This window comes from Ostrea edulis, chromosome 1 (genome assembly GCF_947568905.1).
Source record: "Ostrea edulis chromosome 1, xbOstEdul1.1, whole genome shotgun sequence".
Taxonomy (NCBI): Eukaryota; Metazoa; Mollusca; class Bivalvia; order Ostreida; family Ostreidae; genus Ostrea; species Ostrea edulis.
In genome coordinates, this window is record NC_079164.1 from 93897038 (window position 1) to 93908270 (window position 11233).

The following is an 11233-nucleotide window of genomic DNA, read 5'->3' on the forward strand; positions in this document are numbered from 1 at the left end:
ACATGAGGTTACGAACTGCAATGCTTCATGCCGGAATACCAATGGGCATACGATCTGTGTATAGAGATAGCATAACGATCATCAATCTTGTATCTAGTTTGTCATTAGCTATTTTCGTTTTACAAAGGAGTTGTAAGATATCTTTATAGGAATTGATTATAAAAATTTCTTTGATTATGTTTGGATAACTTGTGTAAACTTCTTAAATATATGTATAATCATGCGCTTTGCACCATTTGTGGACATGGAATTCAAATTGTAATTTTAGATTTGAAAATAAAATAAACTGATTTATGCTAATAACCCATCACGTTGAATACCGTTCTACATATATATTCTACTATTATATTCCAGCATCCATCTTCAAAGGGAATAATAAAAAAAAAAAAAAAACAACATTTTTTGTATTAATTGTTTTGGGTTTAACGCTGTTGTGGCAATATTTCAGCCATTTACGGTTACCGTTATAAATGACCGTTCCTATTTCGAGTTTTAGAATTTATTCTGGATCGAATAGTTCAAAAATGTTGAAAATCCAGGGAAAAGCTCCATGTTAATTTACAATGGTAAAATGAGCGATAGACAAGCAGAAGATCCGATTATAAACTTAATAGCATGTAGAAACGAATCTCCACTGCCACAGTGAAACGGATGTCAAAGTTAAGAACACGTATGGAAATGACTGTAAATATATAGATATATGTAAAACGAAACCGAGGACAAAATACAGGTACATGTATATGTAGTTGATATTACTATTTCAAGAATAGATCAACATTTCTTTAGATTTACTTTGAAGAAAGGATTTGACATTTTAGAGGATGAGAAAACAAAATTAATTCTTATTTCCCCATTACTTATTCGTTATAGGATTTATGAGATTGATCACTGTGCATTATCTCACTTTTTCTAAAACACATGGGATTTGCCTAAACCTACAAGCTTTTCAAGACAACTTGGGAAAACGTTTAGTGCGCTCGCAACATAAAGTAGGGTTAGAATGCGCACTTCGGCACCATTATATCACCCACAAACACAGGTTCTACTGTGTTCATACAGTAACACCTTTTGGAAACTGCACTAGAAGTGCACAAGAAATATATTGACGCAAGCGTATTTATATTTAAAAATAGATTAACATAAACAATATACAACTTTTATTAGCAAACATACGATTATAATACAAGTATAAGTGATAATTTCCATTTCTCAGACTCACTTATCCAGTATACTTTAGGTCTGTGGCTATTAATAGCGTGTCCTGAAATTGACAACAATATACAGTTAAAGTACAGTGTACATGTACATCAGTGAGGGTAACAGCAAGATTCAAGTTTACCTATCTTCGCTAGCCAAGGGTGGCGCTCCACGGCGAAAAGAGAAACACCGCGGTCACGCTTGGCTAGCGAAGATGCAGTCTATCAACAGCAAGCCTATTTACCCTGGCGAAGCCGAGTTTACCGAGAGCAAACTTATTTTCCGTGGCGAAGCTGAGTTTACTGAAATCAAGCTTATTTCCAATGGCGGCGCCGAGTTTACTGAGAGCAAGCTTATTTACCCTGGCGACGCCGAATTTACTGAGAGCAAGCTTATTTACCCCGGCGAAAGTTTACCGAGGGAAAATAGGATTGTTCAAGTGGAAATGGAATCTTGCTGACTCCCTAGACAATGCACTTTAATCGTTTTATCATATCAATACAAACATTTTTGCAGGGAATCAGTCATTTTACAGTGATTTACCAGGAAATCAATAAAACATGTCGATTTCAATTACAAATCAAATCAAATATGTTATATAATTTCATCATGTTTGGGGGGGGGGGGGGGGGGTCAAATAGCACAATAGAAAATTTGTTGAAAATGAAATTTCCTGTTTTAGACCCTCTAAAGCTTCATAAACTCTTTTGTGAAATATATACTGATAAGAATTAACCCTTGAAACGTGCATGTAAAATCATTTTCACGGAAATTCTATGCCTGTCTGACATAGAATTTCAAATGTAAAAGAAGTACCAGAAAACGAGGATAGATTAAGGATGAGAGTCGCTTACTTTGGCAGTGGTCAGCTGAGAATCCACAAAATGTACAGAATCAATGATAGGCAGAGGAAAACCTTTACTGCCCAGTTCTGGAGAAATAAAAAGAGAATGTAATAATCTGATAATCTCTGATAAAACAAAAACATTGAATAAAATACTAGGGACATCTACTGCCCCAAAAAGTGCACCTCGTGCGTCACCACACAAAGACACTTCCGCACACTAGTCTCAGATATCATCCAATAGATGTCAGATTAGTTTCGTTAAAAAAATATTCCAGTTATTCGTGTGTGTTTTTTTTTTACGCTTTAGCATTAAACCTTTTGACAAGTTCGTAAGAAATGTTCTTGTTACCATTTAGTTTCGGTTCCACAAAGATCGCAATAACACCTTTGATGACCAGATCCAACACCTCCGGCTGTAAAGAAACGAACGTCTATACAGGCAGAATCTGACAGTGTCAACGTAAGCCAGTATAACTATATCTAACTCATCTAAATGCTTTATTTCGTTGATGTCATATGCATATTGCTCTTTTAACTTCTTAAAAATTGTTATAATTTTTGTTTCCCATTGGTTTCCATGTATACTCATGCAGTAAATGTTTTTAATATGCGGACTTTAAGTTTTTACTTTGTAATGTACATTCATATCACACCCTATTCTTGAGCACCTTATGATAATTTATATTATATAAGGCGATCTATAAACGGTTCTATTATTATCATAAAATTACATCTATAAATCAACTTACTGACAACTGTCCAATTTTCGAGTCTTTCACTTTCACTTTTATTCTGTGTTTAGAGAGAAAAAACACCCAAAAGTTATACATATAACTAATGTATATGGACCTATCGACAGCCACTGGAGTTATAATAAGAGAAATCAGAATATATTGCTTAATTATGATACACAGAAATATACATACGGTAATTTGAGGACTTTGGCGTATATCTTCTCATTTTGTATCCGTATTGAAATCGTTGTCGACATCGTCTACATGAACATTAACTTTTTTAATAGAAGTAAGCAGGTTTTAGGAGGCTGTTCATAGAAACAATGGGCAATGGATGAAACATCCAACTTCATCATTGATTTAAGATTTGTTTTCTTTTTAACATAGCATTTGGTCTTATACCTTAAACACCTAAATTTTCATATGATGAATTTTGAAAGGTAGGTAATTCTTAATCATGCCCTATATCAGTCGCAGCAGGAGAGTTTAAAATATCTACTTATATTCGCTAGGTAAGACCTGGGAGTAAGGAACGGTGGTGTGGACCCCCCATGTTATAGGAGCTACCTGATATTTCCATGGACAGTCTCTAAAATTACATTTGTATGATCAATGTTATATCGAGGCAAGCTCCTAACAAATAAGCTGACATTACAGGTATTTCAACAGTCTCCTTTGAAGTCACCATTTCGCAACTTCTATGGTCGTTATGATAATCTTATTACAATCGATCGTTAGGTCGAATAGAGTCTGACGTATTTGATACCAATTGTTAGGTAATGCTTCAAAGTCTGATTTTGATTATTCCGTTTACTTGATAAAGGGCTCATGGCGGGTGTGACCGGTCAACAGGGTATATTTACTCCCCCTAGGCTCTGGTGTCTCTACTTTTAATTTTGTATTCAGTATGGGATTTATGAGATCGATCACTGCTCGTTATCTTCACTTTTTCATTGATAACAAAGAATGATATTCAAAGAAAAGAAAGATTTAGTAAGCTTTTAACAGTATGTCTCATTAAAAGTAAGGGGTGAAGAAAATACAGATACTTACCGCTGATAACGTTAAAAAGTAAGTATACTTTCCACCAGGTTGTTGAGCAAAGAACATGATATCACCAGAGGCATACACCATTGTAGATCCATTGAGAACGGTCATGTTCGGCATAGTCATGGCCTTCATGTACAACATCACTGTTGTGTTAGGAAATTTTTTGCCGATCTTAAATAACAACAATATATGTGTAGATTATACAATATATTTTCATAGCAAGTTTTCGAGCCAAGCATGTACGTTTAACCAAGAAACTGAAATTTTATTGTGTTGTTTCGTTTGCATAAGACTCCGTTGACACAAAGCAGATTACACTTACTTCTGGGATAAATTTTCCTATGCATACCAATGTAGAACATGTTGTATTCAAAACACCGCCTGGTAGCTACATAGAGGGAGGAAAAGTTAACTTTACTTAGTGACATGTCTTGTGAGAGCGATGGGATTAACGAGCATTTCTTGGTCATTCATATTGGACGCCTGTGAATTCATGTATCCATGCTTGAGAGAGTTTATTTTCCAACAATATGCTACAGTTGCTCTCATTGAACATTCTAAACATAAAGATACCTTCATTAAAAGTTTCTTCATTTTATACAGAAAATCTTACATCTTTATTTGTGACATTGTACTGGAGCTGTTGATATTTGTACGCTGTGTAAGACATGGAGTTGAACAGAAAATCGGATGCCCATATGTACATCATCTTCGAAGTGTCGGAAGATTTCAGTAGTGGTGGGACCGGAAGTGGCGCCTCGTGGGGATTTGCTTTCCAGTATACTTCTCCCTATTATAAAAAGAAATCATGAAAAAGGTTGCATCATTCATCCATGTATCAACGAACATACAGGTAGATTAACATCGAGATAAAAAACTCTATGGAACCTTATATTTCTAAAAAATAACATTTCTTGTTTCTATAAAATAAAGTTTAAATGCTTTGATATGTTTGCATTTTATTTTTAACCAAAATGTATATCAGTGATGAAAATATGTATTTCAATTAGCAGAGGGATGTTATCTGTAACATGTATTGCTTATTCGTTTTGTGAGTCGAAATCTTATTTCCAACGGTGTGTTGTATTTTCGTTTTGTCAAAATAAAATAGTTCAATGGCTGTGTAACGTGTTGTACTAACGGAGACGTTCCTTTGCAGATTTTCAATGTCTAACCTTCATTATGAAACTGAAACACTTTCCTTTAAATACAACAGTTAGTGTGTACATGAAAGGTGAAGATAACGAACAGTGATCAATCTCATAACTCCTACATGCAATGATGTATAATTATCAGTTACAAATAAAATTCCAGGTACTTTCACTTTCATATTTCAACACATATTCTCGTAACAGTGATGTTTATTTGGTAATTTCTGCAAAAGACTAGTCTGTATTTGCAGATACGTATACTACCAATAAACACAGACAAAATGGACAAACATTATATATACGCGTTAACAACGACCGTGACACACACACGTTTTCTCAAATTTGCTTTACGCTTTAGTTATAGATTGATTGATTGATTGATGTTTTCCGCCACACTCAACAATTTTTCAGTTATCTGGTGATGCCCAGTTTTTATTGATGGAAGAGAGAACTCAGATACAATGTACCTGGGAAGAGACCATCGACCTTCCGAAAGTAAACTGGGAAACTTTCTCACTTACCGGCACGAGCGTGATTCGAACCCGCGCCGACAGAGGTGAGAGGTCATGTGATTTTGAGTGCGATGCTCTAACCACTCGGCCACGGAGGCCCCCTTTAGTTATAGTTGTTGGAAAGGACTCGTAACACATACATGTACATAAACAAGTAAAAAAGTAATAACATGTCTGCGCACCTTGTGGTAGGTCTCCATAAAGGTGGGTTGAAATGAAGGTTTTGACAAAAATCTGTAATCCAACAAGAAGACATTGGCTATATCCACAGTAACTGTAATAAAACAAATCAGGTAGATGTAACAGAGTACATTACAAACAAGAGGCCCAAGGGCCTTATCGATCACCTGAGTACTGGTTAAAAGTATCATTAGCCCACAGGCCTTATCGGTCACCTGAACACTAGTTAAAAGTATCACTAGTCCACAAGCATAATCGGTCACCTGAGTATTGGTTAAAAGTATCACTAGTCCCCAGGGCTAAAAATCTAGAAAACAAATCCCTGTTCTGAATATCTAAGCTATTTCTAATATTCAGCTACAGAATAAAACAAGATGTGTTCTTAAAACTCCAATGCCCTCTAACTTGCATGTACTGATGAAAGTTTTCACATAATATGACATATGTATTGCCAAACGATATCACTAATTTGGACCCACCTTTAAGTCAAACCCTGGGGTTGCTGTATCCATAAACCTAAAGAAGTCCTTCAAATTATAAACACAATAATCACTATAATAATTTTGGATCCATCCTGAAACCAAACTCGTACCCTCTAGGATCATAAAATTTACAATTTGGTAAAGGACTACCTACTCCTTCTAAATATTCATTTAGTATCAATTTAGTATCAATAGCATTAAAGCAAATATAATTTACATGCATATATACACTATATATACCACGTTTGACCCCGCCCTGGAGTCAGAACCCTTATCCCGGGGATCATGAAATTTACAATGTTGGTAGAGGTCTTTCTGCTTAATATCAACATGCATTTAGTTTTTATAAAAGATATGCAGTTGTAGAGAAGATTTTTGAAAATTTGTCAATTTTTTGGCAGTTTTGCCCCGCCCCTAAGGCCTCAGGGGTGCAGGGGTCCTGAAAATTACTTTTCACGTACCCTTTGTCCTAAAGATACTTCATACCAAATTTGAAAAGAATTGAAATCATAGTTATCAAGAAGAAGTTAAAATTGTGCTATTTTTATACACTTAATAACTGACCATTTTGGCCCCACTCTGATACCAAAACCCCTAACCCTGATACCATCATGAAATTTACAATTTTGATACAAGCTTTTCTGCTCTACATCATGATGTATTTAGTTTTTCTGTGGTTGTAGATTTTTGAAAATGAAAATTTGGGTCAATGTTTGGCAGTTTTTGCCCCACCTCTATGGCCTCAGGGGTGCAAGAGTCCTGAATATTAAACTTTGTGTCAACCTTGTCCCAAAGCATCGTCGAATATCCACGGCTGACCTCGTCTTCTACTCATCGTGATGAGTAGAAGACTAGATCAGCCGTGGGTATCCGACGATGGTCCCATAGATGCTTCATACCAAATTTGAAAAGAATTGAAACGGTTGTTACCAAGAAGTTAAAAATGTTCAATTGTTAACGCACGACGGACGCAGACCAATTACAATAGGTCACCTGAGTGACTGAGGTGACCTAAAATCTGTACATATGCTTAAATTCAAACTGAAATTTCCAGTACATCTCGATAAACATACCTGGTAGATTCTTGAGACTTTCCATTCCGTTTACATTCACCAGTTTATTAAGTTGTTGGCAGAACTGAAACATGTATTGTAATGTCAGATGCATGGGAAACATATGTCATAGTTTGACAGGATATATATCTATCATGTATAAAGCTTGTCTAACACAAGGCTTAAATACCGACAGCGCATGTACTTGGCAAGTTGATTCAAGTAAAGTTAATTTTGACCAATTATGAAACTGACGAGGAAATTAATCTGAAATGCATGTAATATCTAATAGAAATTCCAACAAATACCATAAAAATAGTCACATTTCCATAGACAAACTTAAGTGTTATTTATTTTAAGATTTATATTTTGCAACTTCTGATTTACAATTCCGTTACTGCCTCCAACTATGCCTTTCAGTTTGTCTGCCACCAGACCAGAAAACAAATTGTAGATCCATGCTGTACCGCCATGAAAAGTTATGTCTGCTATTCCGACACTACAACTACAGCCCCGTGACTTAATCGTAGGACGTCCCGATGTGTCTGACCCTGAAGTAATAAAGCAATTATTCACGATCGCCTCCAAAATATGTCGTGTTGTAGTACTTTGGTCTAGTACAAACGAAACTGGTACTGATGCGACTGACGTACGATATGATAAGATAGCGCCATCTATGACATGCCCATCGGACCAAGAGTACAATATACGAATGTGAGTAATGTGTTTACCTAATTCAATGTTGATTGCAAAATTGATGTTCCTGGTATGCAGATCAAAACTTCCCGAATCTGATATCGGGATTCTAAAACATTCAATGATAAATGTATATGAGAAAAATAAAATGATTGTTTAATATGAAAGATGATAATATGGAAATATATCATGTTTTCAAATTATCAAACATTTGTAATGGCTTTAAGAGAAAATCGGCAAAACTACGTATTTGTCTCACATTCCATGGTATTTGTAGTGGAAATTCCCGTGCACGTTTAGGATAGTTCCGCTCGTGCTCCAAGCCAGACCAACATTCTGGATCAAGGAAACCCTGCTGCTGGGCTTGCCAAATCCATTTATCCTTAACCTATAAAAACATTACATTATTTGTCGAAAAAATTAATCTTTGTTGTATATCGTAAAATCCCAAGTTTTTCCACAGGTTTAATTGTCGATGTGTTCAAGGTATGAAAAAGCATCTTCGCTAACCAAGGATTTCGACATGTGTCTCTAATCTCTACCGGAGATAGAAGCGGATCAAAGAACTTAGAGAGAACACGAGAGCTCCCTGGGCTAGCAACGAGGCTGGGTGTGACTGTGTAGGAATGTAGAGATTATATACTTTGTCATTCAGACGTTTTCATAAAAATAATTAGTGCTTCCAAATGCTAACCATCCTCATTGTCAAATTCTTGTGTGTAAAATTCAACGAGGCAGACATTTACCCAGTGAGGTCGTAGGACAGTGTAAAATTCAGAGAGGCAGACATTTACCCAGTGAGGTCGTAGGACACATCCCCAGTGGCGCCATGTTGATCTGGAATCTGTAGGCCGGTCACTTGTTTTGTGAGGATGTCCAGAGCAACTTCTGTGGCTGTCAGTAAAAGAAAGATCAGAAATAGACTGCCGATTAAATTCAAATGAATATCAGATTGTCATGTCATATAATATGCTATCATGAATTATCATACATTACATTAAGTTACATATTATTTATACTACATGTATTTTGACACAAACTCCTAGTTGACAAATTGTATTGTGTATACACTGCAAGCGCGGAAGTTCAGTGTATTGATATAGTTGTTCTTATTTATAACTGGAAGCAGAGACATATCTGGAGATGGTAAACATTTGTTTAATTATCTCTCTCTATCCGTCCTTTGTTTGTAATCCTGATCTATAATCCCGGTGGTTTTGTTTTTCTTTTTATAGAATTTTTGGAAATTTATCTCTCGTTCTCTGTACATGTGAGAGAAAGAGAGATAGAGAGAGAGAGATGGGGAGGGATAGTTGACAACATATAATTGAGCCCTTTGTTGGTAATCCTGCTCTATAATCCCTGTTTTTAATTTTAAAAATTGGAAATTATATATACATCTCTCTCTGTAAATAAGTATTTTGTTTGAACATATTTCATTGATGTAATCGAAAGGATTGGGAACAAGTTCTAACAACATACATATGTGTGTGTGTGTGTGTGTGTGTGTGTGTGTGTTGTGTATGAGAGAAAGAGAGAGAGATTTAGCATACCATAATTGAGTCCTTTGTTGGTAATTCTGGCCTGTAACCCCGGCGTTTTACAGTCTATTGACGCCACAACGATGTACAAACCTGTAAGGAAACACACAGTCCTCATTTCGCGATACTCGGGTCTCTATCCACGACAAACTACATCGCCATTTTGTGTTATTATTTACAAACCGTGTGCAACAGACTGTGACCTCTGTGACCATAAGCATTTAAATAGCACATTGGACAGGATAAGTCACTTGTACACATTGTAGCTTCTCATCTGCAGACCGGACACGGCCACGAGTCGTTCGTCACCTCTTTCTGTTGTTAACTAAATGCTGTCGAAATGTTGAAATTGTGTAAGAAATAAAAACACAATGGCGGGAATTAAAGACCTATAAATGATACTGAATTTTGTAATGGTGCATCCTCACGTTCTTCCGTCATTTTACAGTATTGTTTACAAAAGAACACGATTGTGAGGTGCCCTTAAATTGAGATTGAAGAAAATAACTTGAATGGAACTATTTCGTATGTAGCAGACCGTTTAAACATTGGAAAAATTTGGTAATTACATGTAGTATTGACCTTACCAATCAACATTTACATTTAAGAGCCGTTCTCTGTAAAATATGAAATACATGGGGGTGTGAACAGCAACGCTTCACGCCAGCATACACTTTTCATGAAGCGCCAACGCGCTTCCCGAAATATGCTGGCGCAGAGCATCGCCGTCCATCTCCTCATGCATTTTCGAAGACGAAATCTATTTCTTAGATTAATTCATCACTTATACACCACAACCAGGACAAACATCAAGGTTGTATGATATTATATCGGAGAAGTATAGAGACAATGGAAGCATGCGTTCATTTTCTAATTTCCTCGTGGAGCGCAGTTCAGAAAGTTTACGTGCTGTTTCAGACATTTATCCATTATAGGTTTATAGCTTTTAAGATTGTCTTTGTTTTCTATTGTCGTGTGCCTATTATGAAGTCGTTTCGCTGAATAAAATTTTCTCCTTGCAGCTCTACATTCTCTATTAACCAGGGTTTATTTTTTCGATGTCTGTACATATTTTGTAACTCCAAATATTTCTCTGGCTGAGCTCATAAACACATTACATATATATATATATATATATATATATATATATATATATATATACATGTGTATATATATATATATATATATATATATATCTCCAAATTGTGTTTTTAAAAAAAATCACAGTGTCTGGTATAAAATATTAAAAGAAATAGAATAAACAGTACACAAAGTTAAAAATTTAACGCAAGCGCTTTCATTTTATAATCCTCAAACTATTTTAAAATGTAACGCCTGAGGATTATAAAATGAAAGCGCTTGCGTTAAATTTTTAACTTTGTGTACTGTTTATTCTATTTCTTTTAATATATATATATATGTAATTTGCTACCTTGGTAAAATCGGCTTAACAGATACTAGACCTAGTGGATAATTCTCAATGTCATTTACTGCCTGAACGTCAATACTGTTACGGAAATCGTAGGCAGATACACAAGTTTTGTTTAAAAATTGCTTTACGCCCCATCTGTAAACTTTCCACACTTGAAGAGACGTCACAAACTTTTAGGTCAAGAGCCACCAGTTTTTGACCTACATATACATGTACACTTGTATACATGACCGTAACAATGAAGGGTCTTTAAATGCCTACTGTGGCATGTGATCTCAATTTTTAAGGTGATATAAAACAAAAGAATACCCCCCCCCCCCAAAAAAAAACCCAACAACCAAAAACCAACAACAACAACA

The 11233-nt window shown here is 35.6% G+C and overlaps 1 protein-coding gene across 1 annotated transcript; it reads right to left on the reverse strand.

Annotated features, from left to right (window-relative positions):
* Nucleotides 1–1142: 1142 nt before the first annotated feature.
* On the reverse strand, nucleotides 1143–9840 carry LOC130055129 (lipopolysaccharide-binding protein-like). Its single transcript, XM_056166657.1, has 15 exons — nucleotides 9455–9840; nucleotides 8696–8795; nucleotides 8161–8289; nucleotides 7937–8010; nucleotides 7593–7756; nucleotides 7227–7290; nucleotides 5674–5765; nucleotides 4442–4618; nucleotides 4151–4216; nucleotides 3832–3999; nucleotides 2971–3038; nucleotides 2794–2836; nucleotides 2394–2457; nucleotides 2052–2128; nucleotides 1143–1261 (listed from the first exon to the last, which is right to left on the reverse strand). Exons 1-15 carry the CDS (start codon nucleotides 9558–9560, stop codon nucleotides 1220–1222), a joined length of 1434 nt encoding a protein of 477 aa, XP_056022632.1. The 5' UTR covers nucleotides 9561–9840; the 3' UTR covers nucleotides 1143–1219.
* Nucleotides 9841–11233: the final 1393 nt, after the last annotated feature.